This window comes from Oncorhynchus masou, chromosome 17 (genome assembly GCF_036934945.1).
Source record: "Oncorhynchus masou masou isolate Uvic2021 chromosome 17, UVic_Omas_1.1, whole genome shotgun sequence".
In the NCBI taxonomy this organism is placed as follows: domain Eukaryota; kingdom Metazoa; phylum Chordata; class Actinopteri; order Salmoniformes; family Salmonidae; genus Oncorhynchus; species Oncorhynchus masou.
The window spans coordinates 6,625,684-6,642,906 of record NC_088228.1 but is presented as its reverse complement, the minus strand read 5'-3'; the positions used below and the strand labels follow the sequence as shown (position 1 = coordinate 6,642,906).

At 41.3% G+C, this 17,223-nt stretch overlaps 1 protein-coding gene across 1 annotated transcript in view; it reads right to left on the bottom strand.

Annotated features, from left to right (window-relative positions):
* Positions 1 to 17,223, bottom strand: part of LOC135558351 (cadherin-7-like) — a 148,098-nt gene that overhangs the window by 64,598 nt on the left and 66,277 nt on the right. Inside the window, exons 3-6 of the mRNA XM_064992096.1 lie at positions 16,570 to 16,864; positions 7,394 to 7,513; positions 2,156 to 2,323; positions 1,204 to 1,391 (exon numbers count right to left, since the gene is read on the bottom strand). Coding sequence (XP_064848168.1) covers positions 1,204 to 1,391; positions 2,156 to 2,323; positions 7,394 to 7,513; positions 16,570 to 16,864 — 771 coding nt within the window. The remainder of the gene's footprint in view (positions 1 to 1,203; positions 1,392 to 2,155; positions 2,324 to 7,393; positions 7,514 to 16,569; positions 16,865 to 17,223) is intronic.

The window sequence follows — 17,223 nt, the reverse complement described above, 5'->3', positions numbered from 1 at the left end:
TCTCGATGTGCAAAACTGATAGAGACATACCCCAAGCAACTTACAGCTGTAATCGCAGCAAAACGTGGCACTACAAAGTATTAACTTAAGGGGGCTGAATAATTTTGCACGCCCGATTTTTCAGTTTTTGATTTGTTAAAAAAGTTCACTTCATGATTGTGTCCCACTTGTTGTTGATTCTTCACAAAAAAATACAGTTTTATATCTTTATGTTTGAAGCCTGAAATGTGGCAAAAGGTCGCAAAGTTCAAGGGGGCCGAATACTTTCGCAAGGCACTGTATATGAATTATTTTGCACTAACTCCATTGCAGTGGCTCTACTGACACTCATTAGACTCTACACACACACACACACACACACACACACACACACACACACACACACACACACACACACACACACACACACACACACACACACACACACGTGATTTGATCTCTGCCCTATACAGTGTCGGTATTTGGGCATTCACACAGCCACGAAATTTGTGTCAAACGCACTTGGTTTGGACACCAACTTCAAACTCCAAGAGACTGACACAACTTCGACTGTCCTAATATAGACACTGCATCAGTCCTATACGGTGTCCTTATTACGACTGTTCGATACTATAGGACACCTCTAGCAATGGTTTCTTAGAGGAGAGGTCTGCATTGTACCTGTCTCACCCTGATCTGTTTCACCTGTCTTTGTGCTTGTCTCCACCCCCTTCAGGTATCACCCATCTTTCCCCCATTATCCCCAGTGTATTTATACCTGTGTTCTCTGTTTGTCTGTTGCCAGTTCGTCTTGTCTCCGTCGAGCCTACCAGTGTTTTTCTCGTACTCCTGTTCCCTCTAGTCCCTGTTTTCTGGTTTTCCCGGTTTTGACCATTCTGCCTGCCCTGACCCTGACCCTGAGCCTGTTGTTCTGTACCTTTAGGACTCCTGCTCTGGATTACTGACCTCTGCCTGCCCTGACCCTGCTGTTCTGTACCTTTAGGACTCCTGCTCTGGATTTACTGACCTCTGCCTGCCCTGACCCTGACCCTGACCCTGACCTTGACCCTGAGCCTGCTGTTCTGTACCTTTAGGACTCTGCTCTGGATTACTGACCTCTGTCTGCCCTTTGACCTGTCATTTGCCTGCCCCCTGTTTTTGGTAATAAACTTTTGTTACTTCGAACTGTCTGCATGTGGGTCTTATCCTGAGGTCTGATAGTACCTTTTGCAGAGTGATGAGGCCCTCCTGTGTGTCTGGATCGGGGGTGATTCGGAACAGTCCCAGGCCGTCCCCATCCACGATCCTGTATTCCATCTCAGCATTGGGTCCCACATCTGAGTCTAGCGCCTTTATCTTGGCTACTGTCGTGGCCACCGGCAGGGACTCGGGCACGCTGAATTGATAACTCTCTACATGTGAGAGAGAGACAGACAGAGGGACAGACAGAGGGACAGAGAGACACAGACAGACAGACAGACAGACAGACAGACAGACAGACAGACAGGCAGACAGACAGACAGAGAGACACAGACAGACAGAGGGACAGACAGAGGGACAGACAGAGGGACAGACAGACAGACAGACAGACAGACAGACAGGGAAAGAGCCAGAGAGAGGGGTGAGGGGAGACAGAAGGAAATCCAGAGAGAGAAAAAGATGGAGGGAGAGAAACCAGCCCAGACACACAAGTTATCGAGGAGACCATTTTCCACCTTCGCTCTGTGGCTGAGCTTATCGCCTGGCTGCTCCCTTCGTGTCCACGCAGACACGTTATAATAGTTTTTTAGGCCAAACGGTTCAGATGCTACAGACGTTATTCGTGATAAGTCCTATTTTCAGGTTGTCAAATGGTCTGACAAACACCGCTCTAGCTCTGCCACCTTTCACAACAGATACAGAAGGGCGATATCAGCGGATGTGATGGATTGAGACTGCAAAAAAAACAGGTATCTCTACTTTAATAAACTGACGAATTTTGGTGTTTTCTAAATGTATTACGTTAATTGGATTTTCTGCGGGGCGCCCACATCAAATCTAGGGGGTATCAATGTGCATTCAAATAAACCCCAACAACATCAAGTTGTAACCAACAAGGTTCCATGGTTCCTTGAGATGTGTACAGCGGTGTTGGGTTTAGGGCTAACTGACCATGATCAAGTAAAGAGGCTCTTACTGCGAGAGAAGTGTGGTGGGTTGTCGTTGACGTCAGTGAGCGTCACCGTGACAGAGGTGGTCCCGGAGAGTCCTCCCATCTGACCCACCATGTCCTTGGCCTGAATGACGAGCAGATACTGGTCCCTGGCCTCGCGGTCCATGTTGGGCAGAGCCGTCCTGACCACGCCTGCAAAGAAAGATTGAGTAACACTTTACTTAGGACATTCATTTATAGTACAACTTGGTATGTTTTATTAATCAATTCTGTTATGTCTTTTATGGGGCAATTTATTCACCCGGCTTGAATCAACGGATTCATTAATTACTCAGATTCATTATAAGATGATACATATAGGGGGGAAAGTAGACAAATTCCACAACCACCAACACAGCGGGCTAAGATTGCGAGATTTGCGAAATTAAGACACCATCTAAAAGATGTCATATTTAGGTTTTTATCTTGTAGGATCATTAGATTACAACATATTTTTTTGGGGTTGATGAAACGACATTAATAAAAATTCCTTAAACAGCCAGTACACAACATGACCACAACATCATAAAAGACGTCATAACGATGACATTGCAACCACTAATGCTCGCTGGGAATACTTTCTCCTTGGTATGACAATGCCCATGTTGCTGTATTCTAGAATGCTCCATAACTCAGGAACATTACTACAGTTTGACCCTGGCGCCCATGGTCAGCACTCTGGTTCATGCATCTGATGTAATGAGAGGCAACGCATTACAATAGGTTGTAAACACTGTCTTTGATGGTAGAGGAGAGGCTTTTAATCTGGAAACAGACTACTGTACACCTGCAACTCACTAACACTAACATCAGGAAATCCATTATAACCATAGTTTGAGTTGTATCAATCAAATGTATCTATAAAGCCCTTTTTCCATCAGCAGTTGCCACAAATAACTTTACAGATACCCAGCCTAAAACCAAAGAGCTTTACAGAAACCCAGACTAAAACCATGAAGAGCTTTACAGAAACCCAGACTAAAACCAAAGAGCTTTACAGATACCCAGCATAAAACCAAAGAAATTTACAGATACCCAGCCTAAAACCAAAGAGCTTTACAGACACCCAGCCTAAAACCAAATAACTTTACAGATACCCAGCCTAAAACCAAATAACTTTACAGATACCCAGCCTAAAATCCCAAAGAGCTTTACAGATACCCAGCCTAAAACCAAAGAGCTTTACAGATACCCAGCCTTAAACCCCAAAGAGCTTTACAGATACCCAGCCTAAAACCAAAGAGCTTTACAGATACCCAGCCTAAAACCCCAAAGAGCTTTACAGATGCCCAGCCTAAAACCAAAGAGCTTTACAGATACCCAGCCTAAAACCAAAGAGATTTACAGATACCCAGCCTAAAACCAAAGAGCTTTACAGATACCCAGCCTAAAACCAAAGAGCTTTACAGATACCCAGCCTAAAACCAAAGAGCTTTACAGATACCCAGCCTAAAACCAAAGAGCTTTACAGATACCTAGACTAAAACCACAAAGAGCTTTACAGATACCCAGCCTAAAACCAAAGAGCTTTACAGATACCCAGCCTAAAACCAAAGAGCTTTACAGATACCCAGACTAAAACCAAAGAGCTTTACAGATACCCAGCCTAAAACCCCAAAGAGCTTTACAAAAACCCAGACTAAAACCATGAAGAGCTTTACAGATACCCAGCCTAAAACCCCAAAGAGATTTACAGAAACCCAGACTAAAACCATGAAGAGCTTTACAGGTACCCAGACTAAAACCAAAGAGCTTTACAGATACCCAGCCTAAAACCAAAGAGCTTTACAGATACCCAGCCTAAAACCAAAGAGCTTTACAGATACCCAGACTAAAACCACAAAGAGCTTTACATACCCAGCCTAAAACCAAAGAGCTTTACAGATACCCAGCCTAAAACCATGAAGAGCTTTACAGGTACCCAGCCTAAAACCATGAAGAGCTTTACAGAAACCCAGACTAAAACCAAAGAGCTTTACAGATACCCAGCATAAAACCAAATAAATTTACAGATACCCAGCCTAAAACCAAAGAGCTTTGCAGACACCCAGCCTAAAACCAAATAATACAGATACCCAGCCGAAAACCAAATAACTTTACAGATACCCAGCCTAAAATCCCAAAGAGCTTTACAGATACCCAGCCTAAAACCAAAGAGCTTTACAGATACCCAGCCTTAAACCCCAAAGAGCTTTACAGATACCCAGCCTAAAACCAAAGAGCTTTACAGATACCCAGCCTAAAACCCCAAAGAGCTTTACAGATGCCCAGCCTAAAACCAAATAGCTTTACAGATACCCAGCCTAAAACCAAAGAGATTTACAGATACCCAGCCTAAAACCAAAGAGCTTTACAGATACCCAGCCTAAAACCAAAGAGCTTTACAGATACCCAGCCTAAAACCAAAGAGCTTTACAGATACCCAGCCTAAAACCAAAGAGCTTTACAGATACCTAGACTACAACCACAAAGAGCTTTACAGATACCCAGCCTAAAACCAAAGAGCTTTACAGATACCCAGCCTAAAACCAAAGAGCTTTACAGATACCCAGACTAAAACCAAAGAGCTTTACAGATACCCAGCCTAAAACCCCAAAGAGCTTTACAGAAACCCAGACTAAAACCATGAAGAGCTTTACAGATACCCAGCCTAAAACCCCAAAGAGATTTACAGAAACCCAGACTAAAACCATGAAGAGCTTTACAGGTACCCAGACTAAAACCAAAGAGCTTTACAGATACCCAGCCTAAAACCAAAGAGCTTTACAGATACCCAGCCTAAAACCAAAGAGCTTTACAGATACCCAGACTAAAACCACAAAGAGCTTTACACATACCCAGCCTAAAACCAAAGAGCTTTACAGATACCCAGCCTAAAACCATGAAGAGCTTTACAGGTACCCAGCCTAAAACCATGAAGAGCTTTACAGAAACCCAGACTAAAACCAAAGAGCTTTACAGATACCCAGCATAAAACCAAATAAATTTACAGATACCCAGCCTAAAACCAAAGAGCTTTACAGACACCCAGCCTAAAACCAAATAACTTTACAGATACCCAGCCTAAAACCAAATAACTTTACAGATACCCAGCCTAAAATCCCAAAGAGCTTTACAGATACCCAGCCTAAAACCAAAGAGCTTTACAGATACCCAGCCTTAAACCCCAAAGAGCTTTACAGATACCCAGCCTAAAACCAAAGAGCTTTACAGATACCCAGCCTAAAACCCCAAATAGCTTTACAGATGCCCAGCCTAAAACCAAAGAGCTTTACAGATACCCAGCCTAAAACCAAAGAGATTTACAGATACCCAGCCTAAAACCAAAGAGCTTTACAGATACCCAGCCTAAAACCAAAGAGCTTTACAGATACCCAGCCTAAAACCAAAGAGCTTTACAGATACCCAGCCTAAACCCAAAGAGCTTTACAGATACCTAGACTAAAACCACAAAGAGCTTTACAGATACCCAGCCTAAAACCAAAGAGCTTTACAGATACCCAGCCTAAAACCAAAGAGCTTTACAGATACCTAGACTAAAACCACAAAGAGCTTTACAGATACCCAGCCTAAAACCAAAGAGCTTTACAGATACCCAGCCTAAAACCAAAGAGCTTTACAGATACCCAGACTAAAACCAAAGAGCTTTACAGATACCCAGCCTAAAACCCCAAAGAGCTTTACAGAAACCCAGACTAAAACCATGAAGAGCTTTACAGATACCCAGCCTAAAACCCCAAAGAGCTTTACAGAAACCCAGACTAAAACCATGAAGAGCTTTACAGGTACCCAGACTAAAACCAAAGAGCTTTACAGATACCCAGCCTAAAACCAAAGAGCTTTACAGATACCCAGCCTAAAACCAAAGAGCTTTACAGATACCCAGACTAAAACCACAAAGAGCTTTACACATACCCAGCCTAAAACCAAAGTGCTTTACAGATACCCAGCCTAAAACCATGAAGAGCTTTACAGGTACCCAGCCTAAAACCATGAAGAGCTTTACAGGTACCCAGCCTAAAACCAAAGAGCTTTACAGATACCCAGCCTAAAACCAAAGAGCTTTACAGATACCCAGCCTAAAACCACAAAGTGCAGAAGCAAAGTGGCTAGCATAAACCCCCTAGAAAGGATAAATAGATAATAATTTATACCTTTGATATATATTTTTAAGGGGTTGACAGATTTTATTGAACAGTGACAGTAGGGAAAGACATAGAGAGGCTGTGTCAAAAGGAAGTTTGAGACTCGTTTCTAAAGCATTATTTCCTCCTTTCAAAGTGATGTACATCCAATTATAAGGTGAAATAAGGAGAGGATAGCAGGTATGACGTTGCATACTGTAAATCCAAGTGGAAATACAGTATATTCCTCTAATAACACTGTATTTTCACATCATCCAGATGCAGAGAAAGTACTTCTTCTAAAATCTCTCCAAGTTTTCTACACACAACCTAACCAGGATTCATCATAATTCACTTTTTTTGTTCACTTAAACGTCATCCGTTTCACATTCCCGTCTTTCAAAATATATTTAGTTATTCCTCTGAATCAAAGTCACTGAGTTCAAATCAAAAGCCTCCCTCCCTTTTCCCCTCCCCTCTGACTCTTACGAGACTGTAGCAACATGTTCTCAAGAACGCTTAATCAAGAGACTTGTTGTCTTAACCGATGACGAGGCTACGTTATATGTGATGAAAAGAGCACGGTAATGAAAACACGTTGATTGCATTTAAGGTTTTACATCCGCCTCAATCAGACGCTGTGTTGCCAGCTGAAGTGGTGTGTTGAGGGACAACTTGATCAAAAACTCATCAGGCACCAGGGGCCAGATCCAGCTACACAATTCAAATGAATGAGCGTTGATTCAAAACGCAACGTCTTCCGCCAAGACGGGACAAACGTCATCGGCAATGTGAGGAAACACTCAGTTGCGCATTTAATCTATAAACTGAAGATTGACAAAACATAAGAAGAAGAAAAAGCTCTAAAATACATTTTCAATCTAATTGTTTGGGGAAACTTGACTTTGCTGTGTAACATAATGTCAGAATTCTCCAATATCTCTCAAATTTCACCGTTTTTTAATCTAAAACAAAAACAAAAAATACAACCCCGCTGAGGTTTAATCACTGGTGTATAAATACTGTATAAACGACAGGAGAGAGCAAAGAGCCTGTCTTTTTGATAGTACACACCACTGTGATGTGATGTATTGCTGACCTGTTCTTGGTTCCACGGAGAAGTAGGGCTGGCCCTCAAGGATACTGTAGACCACCCTGGCACTGTTTCCATATGTGGGGTCATCTGCGTCAGTCGCCACCACCGTCACCACAGATGTGCCTGCAATAAGAAATAATTCAGTCACAACATTTTTTCGTTGTTGTTTGTTTTTAAAAACCTTTTCCTTTTTTTATTTTTTATTTGAGAGTCCAAGTTGAACCGACCGGACAGAGAAATTCGGGGGGAATATTTGAGTCGAAGTAGCTGTGGACCAGGATTTGATCTCATGAGGACCCGGTTAGATACCGGTGTTTATCCACCGGTGTTTCTTAATCCTGATCCCGGGAACACAAAGGGGTCCACGTTTTAGTTTTTTCCTAACACTACACAGCTGATTCAAATTATCAACACATCATCCAGTTTTGATGAATGGAATCCAGTCGGGAAGATTCCCGGAATCAAAAGAGAATGAGCAGGAAATCCGCTATACTCCAACCAGGATTTCTGTAAAACTGGGGATTTTGGGGGGAAAGTTACCAGAATATTGCAACCCTAAGTCTACATCAAAGGCCGATGTGTTCCCCGTTTATAAGAAAATTGTACAGTAGGGTTGTAGCAATTGCATGGGGTAGGCTCGAGCTTGTCTTCAAACTGTTCCTACCCATTACTTTGGTAATATCACAGTTGTGATAGAGACTGCTTATGCTCCATTAACTTTTTGGACATGATCCAAATTAAAACAACTGGAATGCTAATAAAAGTTGTTTTCTGAGTTGATCATTTCCGCCATGTGAAAAACAATAACTTTTAAGCCAGCCCACATGAAAGCAACCACAGACGTACAGCTGTGGGTTTTGATTGCCTGCATATGTTTCACCATTTGTGTTGGTATACACGCACACGCACAAACACACACACACACACACACGCACACACACACGCACACGCACACGCACACGCACACACACACCAAGAAAATTGTGTATTCTCTAAAATACAATATCGGCATATAAAATGAATCAACCAATCACTACTTGGGTGATTCAACTAGCCTTGATTCAACAATCAATTCAGTCCAAATGGGACCCTTTCAGCCAGGTATATTCACTCTTCACATGTATTGGTAGAGCAAAGGTATCTTTACCCTTGGATTGAGTGAAATCATTTCCCCCTTTTGTTTGTTTCAACTTGTGATTGAAAAGACCACCTTTTCCTTTTTTGTTGTTCAATAGCTTCACAGCCAGCTTCTCTTTCACCACGTTCAATTCAACCGCTGTCTATGAATGTCAGCTGTCTATAAAGGCAAAACTCAAGTTCTGGATGTTTCTAGTCTTTTTTTTTCGGTCACAACTTTTTATTTTATGTGTTTCACCTTCGCCGGCCAATTGTGATTTGAACATATTTCTTTCATAAGGGCTATAGAGACGTCACCACTCTGGTACTTTGGTGGCACTTAAAGAGAACATTAAAGCTCTCACATTTTGGGGAAACATATATTACTTTTACGGTAATAGAACCCGCCAGATCCCTCATTTAAGCAGTATTTATGACTCTTTGGCTCAAAAGAGAAATTATAGTTAAATGTTCTCGGTTGTAAAAAGTCCATAAAGACATTTGGGGACCTTTCCCATTTGGTGTCATGGCGCAGAACAGTGGAGAAGGTTCCAGAACATTTATTATGTTTACATACGCCGCACTGAAGAACAGCACAGCTACACAAGCCGCATTTTTATTTTTTTATTTTTAAAGGAGCAGGAATTCTCACTCATTTTATAATTTCATACAAAGGAGTGAAAGTAGGAACGATATGAAAAAGGATGTGAGACCAGATGCTGCTGCATGGGAAACCAGATGAAGCTGGATGGGAGAACAGATCTGACTCTCTGTGGTCAAAAAGATCCCATGGCATTTATCGTACGAGTAGGGGTGTTAACCCCAGTGCCCTGACTAAATTCCCAATCTGGCCCTCATACCATAATGGCCACCTAATCATCCACAGATTCCAATTGATTCATTCACCCCCCCCCCGCCTTTCCCCTGTAACTCTTCCCCAGGTACAAAATAAAACACTATAGCCATCAGATTTCAGGTTTCTTTCTCCACCTTGTTTGTCCAATTGGCTTAAGAGAGATCTTGAGAGGCATTTTGTCTTTGGTCACAAAGGTTGGCTTTCTCACAAACAAGCTCTGGCCTCTAATAACCAGATTAAACAAATCATTGTCTCTTAATAAATTCCATTAATCTCCCATCTGGTGTTAACGATTTTAGATAAGATGTATGAAAAGCCAGCGAGGACCAGTCCAAGCTGCGATATAAGCGGATCTTTTCTCATGACATTTTCATTGACAATGGTGTGATACAGTAATGGCACCCTATTCTCTAAATAGAGCCCTACATTTAATGAGCCTTGGTCAGACTTAGTGCAGTGTATTTAGGGCATAGGGGTGCCATTTGGGTAGCGCCCATTGTCAATGAAAATCACAAGAGAGAAAAGAGCCAATTATACTGCAGCTTGCCCAGTTCCTCACTGGCTTTCCATCTTATCACGAAGCGGTGTGGCTATGGGACGATGGCCAAGCGGCCAAAACATTTTCTCCAGATATTATAAGCCAGGAATTGAAAAGTCTCCATACTACGGTCTCCATACTAAAGTCTCCGTACTAAAGTCTCCATACTAAAGTTTCCATGCTAGTCTCCATACTAGTCTCCATACTACGGTCTCCATACTAAAGTCTCCATACTACAGTCTCCTTACTAGTATCCATACTACAGTCACCATACTACAGTCTCCATACAAATCGCCATACTAGTCTCCATACTAGTCTCCATACTACAGTCTCCATACTAAAGTCTCCATACTACAGTCTCCATTCTACAGTCTCCATACTAAAGTTTCCATGCTTGTCTCCATACTAGTCTCCATACTAAAGTCTCTAACCTCGTCTCCATACTAAAGTCTCCATACTACCGTCTCCTTACTAGTATCCATACTACAGTCTCCATACTACAGTCTCCATACTAGTCTCCATACTACAGTCTCCATACTACAGTCTCCATACTAGTCTCCATACTAGTCCCCATACTAAAGTCTCTAACCTAGTCTCCATACTAGTCTCCATACTAGTCTCCATACTAGTCTCCGTACTAGTCTCCGTACTAGTCTCCATACTACCGTCTCCATACTACCGTCTCCATACTACAGTCTCCATACTACAGTCTCCATACTACAGTCTCCATACTAGAGTCTCCATACTAGTCTCCATACTACGGTCTCCATACTACAGTCTCCATACTAGTCTCCATACTACAGTCTCCATACTACAGTCTCCATACTAGTCTCCATACTACGGTCTCCATACTAAAGTCTCCATACTAGTCTCCATACTACAGGCTCCATACTAGTCTCCATACTAGTCTCCATACTAAAGTCTCCATACTACAGTCTCCATACTAGTCTCCATACTAGTCTCCATACTAGTCTCCATACTACAGTCTCCATACTACAGTCTCCATACTAGTCCCCATACTAAAGTCTCTAACCTAGTCTCCATACTAAAGTCTCCATACTAGTCTCCATACTAGTCTCCGTACTAGTCTCCATACTACAGTCTCCATACTAAAGTCTCCGTACTAAAGTCTCCATACTAAAGTTTCCATGCTAGTCTCCATACTAGTCTCCATACTACAGTCTCCATACTAAAGTCTCCATACTACAGTCTCCTTACTAGTATCCATACTACAGTCGCCATACTACAGTCTCCATACAAATCGCCATACTAGTCTCCATACTAGTCTCCATACTACAGTCTCCATACTAAAGTCTCCATACTACAGTCTCCATACTACAGTCTCCATTCTACAGTCTCCATACTAAAGTTTCCATGCTTGTCTCCATACTAGTCTCCATACTACCGTCTCCTTACTAGTATCCATACTACAGTCTCCATACTACAGTCTCCATACTAGTCTCCATACTACAGTCTCCATACTACAGTCTCCATACTAGTCTCCATACTAGTCCCCATACTAAAGTCTCTAACCTAGTCTCCATACTAGTCTCCATACTAGTCTCCATACTAGTCTCCGTACTAGTCTCCGTACTACCGTCTCCATACTACCGTCTCCATACTACAGTCTCCATACTACAGTCTCCATACTACAGTCTCCATACTAGAGTCTCCATACTAGTCTCCATACTACGGTCTCCATACTACAGTCTCCATACTAGTCTCCATACTACAGTCTCCATACTACAGTCTCCATACTAGTCTCCATACTACGGTCTCCATACTAAAGTCTCCATACTAGTCTCCATACTACAGGCTCCATACTAGTCTCCATACTAGTCTCCATACTAAAGTCTCCATACTACAGTCTCCATACTAGTCTCCATACTAGTCTCCATACTAGTCTCCATACTACATTCTCCATACTACAGTCTCCATACTAGTCCCCATACTAAAGTCTCTAACCTAGTCTCCATACTAAAGTCTCCATACTAGTCTCCATACTAGTCTCCGTACTAGTCTCCATACTACAGTCTCCATACTAAAGTCTCCATACTTGTCTCCATACTATAGTCTCCATACAACAGTCTCCATACTACCGTCTCCATACTACCGTCTCCATACTACCGTCTCCATACTACAGTCTCCATACTAGTCTCCATGCGACAGTCTCCATACTAGTCTCCATACTAGTCTCCATACTAAAGTCTCCATACTACAGTCTCCATACTAGTCTCCATACTACAGTCTCCATACTACCGTCTCCATACTAGTCTCCATACTAAAGTCTCCATACTACAATCTCCATACTACAGTCTCCATACTACAGTCTCCATACTAGTCTCCAAACTACAGTCTCCATACTACAGTCTCCATACTAGTCTCCATACTACGGTCTCCATACTACAGTCTCCATGCTAAAGTCTCCATACTAGTCTCCATACTAAAGTCTCTAACCTAGTCTCCATATTAAAGTCTCCATACTAAAGTCTCCATACTAAAGTCTCCATACTAATGTCTCCATACTAGTCTCCATACTAGTCTCCGAACAAGTCGCCATACTACAGTCTCCATACTACAGTCTCCATACTAGTCTCCATACTACGGTCTCCATACTACAGTCTCCATACTAAAGTCTCCATACTAGTCACCATACTACTGTCTCCATACTTGTCTCCATACTACAGTCTCCATACTATAGTCTCCTTACTAAAGTCTCCATACTAGTCTCCATTATACAGTCTCCGTACTAGTCTCCATACTAAAGTCTCTAACCTAGTCTCCATACTAAAATCTCCATACTGGTCTCCATACTACAGTCTCCATACTAGTCTCCATACTACAGTCTCCATACTAGTCTCCATACTACAGTCTCCATACTAGTCTCCATACTACAGTCTCCATACTATAGTCTCCTTACTAAAGTCTCCATACTAGTCTCCATTATACAGTCTCTAACCTAGTCTCCATATTAAAGTCTCCATACTAAAGTCTCCATACTAAAGTCTCCATACTAATGTCTCCATACTAGTCTCCATACTACAGTCTCCATACTAGTCTCCATACTACAGTCTCCATACTATAGTCTCCATTATACAGTCTCCATACTAGTCTCCATACTAAAGTCTCTAACCTGGTCTCCATACTAAAGTCTCCATTCTAGTCTCCATACTAGTCTCTGTACAAGTCGCCATACTACAGTCTCCATACTAGTCTCCATACTACAGTCTCCATACTATAGTCTCCTTACTAAAGTCTCCATACTAGTCTCCATTCTACAGTCTCCATACCACAGTCTCCATACTAGTCTCCATACTAGTCTCCATACTAGTCTCCATACTAAAGTCTCCATACTAAAGTCTCCACACTAAAGTCTCCACACTACAGTCTACATACTAGTCTCCATACTAGTCTCCATACTAAAGTCTCCATACTAAAGTATCCATACTACAGTCTCCATACTAGTCTCCATACTAGTCTCCATACTAAAGTCTCCATACTAAAGTCTCCATACTACAGTCTCCATACTAGTCTCCATACTACAGTTTCCATACTGCAGTCTCCATACCAGTCTCCATACTACAGTCTCCATACTAGTCTCCATACTACAGTCTCCATACTAGTCTCCATACTAGTCTCCATACTAGTCTCCATACTAAAGTCTCCATACTACAGTCTCCATACTAGTCTCCATACTACAGTCTCCATACTACGGTCTCCATACTACAGTCTCCATACTACAGTCTCCATACTAGTCTCCATACTACAGTCTCCATACTAGTCTCCATACTAAAGTCTCCATACTACAGTCTCCATACTAGTCTCCATACTACAGTCTCCATACTAGTCTCCATACTACAGTCTCCATACTACAGTCTCCATACTACAGTGCGGTTACATGCACACAATAATGTGATTATTGCAGATAGTCAGATTGATATAATAGTTAGATTACAACGTTTACATGCTTTACAAGAACGATTTCCCTAATAATCCTGTTTACATGGACACATCTGAGATTAGGCTACATGATGGCACTCTGATAAATGCAGAAAATCATCAATCAAAATAAACGTTCTACCACAGCAAACATGTTATTTTTTGGGAAGCATATTTGGTTATGAGTTGGGACATACAGTGTAAAGTTTGTATGTGAAAACTACTTCCAAGACGCATACATTCAGTTGTTTCCAAACTCACTTCAGTAGCGCTAAAGAGGGAGGCTAGCTCAGATGGTGCTAGTGTGGCCGATGGCTAGCTAGTTAGCGGTGGTGCGTGCTAATAGTGTTTCAGTCGGTGACGTCACTCGTCGCTCTGAAACCTAGAATATACAGTGTCTTCATACTACAGTGTCTTCATACTACTACAGTGTCCATACTAATACAGTGTCTTCATACTAATACAGTGTCTTCATACTAATACAGTGTCCATACTAATACAGTGTCCATACTAATACAGTGTCCATACTAATACAGTGTCCATACTAATACAGTGTCTTCATACTAATACAGTGTCTTCATACTAATACAGTGTCCATACTAATACAGTGTCTTCACATTACTACAGTGTCTTCACATTACTACAGTGTCTTCATACTAATACAGTGTCCATACTAATACAGTGTCTTCATACTAATACAGTGTCTTCATACTAATACAGTGTCCATACTAATACAGTGTCCATACTAATACAGTGTCCATACTAATACAGTGTCCATACTAATACAGTGTCTTCATACTAATACAGTGTCTTCATACTAATACAGTGTCCATACTAATACAGTGTCTTCACATTACTACAGTGTCCATACTAATACAGTGTCTTCATACTAATACAGTGTCCATACTAATACAGTGTCTTCATACTACTACAGTGTCTTCATACTACTACAGTGTCTTCATACTAATACAGTGTCTTCATACTAATACAGTGTCTTCATACTAATACAGTGTCTTCATACTAATACAGTGTCTTCACATTACTACAGTGTCCATACTAATACAGTGTCTTCATACTAATACAGTGTCTTCATACTAATACAGTGTCCATACTAATACAGTGTCTTCACATTACTACAGTGTCTTCATACGAATACAGTGTCTTCACATTAATACAGTGTCTTCATACTAATACAGTGTCCATACTAATACAGTGTCTTCACATTAATACAGTGTCTTCACATTAATACAGTGTCTTCATACTAATACAGTGTCCATACTAATACAGTGTCTTCACATTAATACAGTGTCTTCACATTAATACAGTGTCCATACTAATACAGTGTCTTCACATTACTACAGTGTCTTCATACTAATACAGTGTCCATACTAATACAGTGTCCATACTAATACAGTGTCTTCATACTAATACAGTGTCCATACTAATACAGTGTCCATACTAATACAGTGTCCATACTAATACAGTGTTCATACTAATACAGTGTCCATACTACTACAGTGTCTTCATACTAATACAGTGTCTTCATACTAATACAGTGTCTTCACATTAATACAGTGTCCATACTAATACAGTGTCCATACTAATACAGTGTCCATACTAATACAGTGTCTTCATACTAATACAGTGTCTTCACATTAATACAGTGTCTTCATACTAATACAGTGCCCATACTAATACAGTGTCTTCACATTAATACATTGTCTTCATCTTACTACAGTGTCCATACTAATACAGTGTCTTCATACTAATACAGTGCCCATACTAATACAGTGTCTTCACATTAATACAGTGTCTTCACATTAATACAGTGTCCATACTAATACAGTGTCCATACTAATACAGTGTCCATACTACTACAGTGTCTTCACATTACTACAGTGTCCATACTAATACAGTGTCTTCATACTAATACAGTGTTCATACTACTACAGTGTCTTCACATTACTACAGTGTCTTCATACTACTACAGTGTCCATACTAATACAGGGTCCATACTAATACATTGTCTTCTTCTTACTACAGTGTCCATACTATTACAGTGTCTATACTACTATAGTGGCAATACTACTATAGAGACCATACTACTACAGTGTCCATACTACTACAGTGTCCATACTACTACAGTGTCTTCACATTACTACAGTGTCTTCATACTACTACAGTGTCCATACTAATACAGGGTCCATACTAATACATTGTCTTCTTCTTACTACAGTGTCCATACTACCACAGTGTCTATACTATTACAGTGTCTATACTACTATAGTGGCAATACTACTATAGAGACCATACTACTACAGTGTCCATACTACTACAGTCTCCATACTACTACAGTGTTTTCATACTACTACAGTGTCTTGATACTACTATTGTGTCTTCATATTACTACAGTGTCCATACTACTATAGAGACCATACTACTACAGTGTCCATACTACTATAGAGACCATACTACTACAGTGTTCATACCCCTACAGTGTCCATACTACTATAGAGACCATACTACTACAGTGTCCATACTACTACAGCGTCCATACTACTACAGTGTATGTCTATTGCTTGTCACCCCCTATCAATGTTCTGCACCACGCTATAGGCCTTTCCAGCAGGCAAAACAGGTTGACATGATGTGGTTGAAATGTCGTGGTTGATATGATTTGATTGACATGTTTTGCACACTGGGTTGATGATTTCACCTAATGCTACTCACCCACTGGGGACATCTCGGGGACCCTGGCTGAGTAGGGTCCATCCAGGAACTTTGGCTCATTGTCGTTAATATCCTGGACCTTGATGACGAACTCAGACTCTGGCTCCACGGGCAGGTTGGTGTGGCGGTGCCTGGCCTGAGCCCGGAGCGTGTAGTAAGGTTGCTCCTCGCGGTCCAGACGCTTGGTGGCGTGGATGTCACCCGTGTTCTCGTCGATGGTGAAGATGGAGGTAGCTCCCTCTCCATTGAGTACGTACTTCACCTGCCCTTCACCCTTGTCCACGTCCGAGTGAAGCTGCACAGGAAGAGCAAAGGTTAAAATACAATACAAAACGACTTAAGAATTATGACACCTTAAAATGGAACCAGTGTCAATATTAAGTTTCTCTATATACAGTACCAGTCAAAAGTTGACACACCCACCTACTCAGTTTTCTACATTGTAGAATAATAGTGAAGACATCAAACCTATGAAATAACAGATATGGAATCATGTAGTAACCAAAAAAGTGTTCAACAAATCAAAAATTAATTTGAGATTTGAGATTCTTTAATGTATCCACCGTTTGCCTTGATGACAGCTTTGCACAGTCTTGGCATTCTCTCAACCAGCTTCACCTGGAATGCTTTTCCAACCGTCTTGAAGGAGTTCCC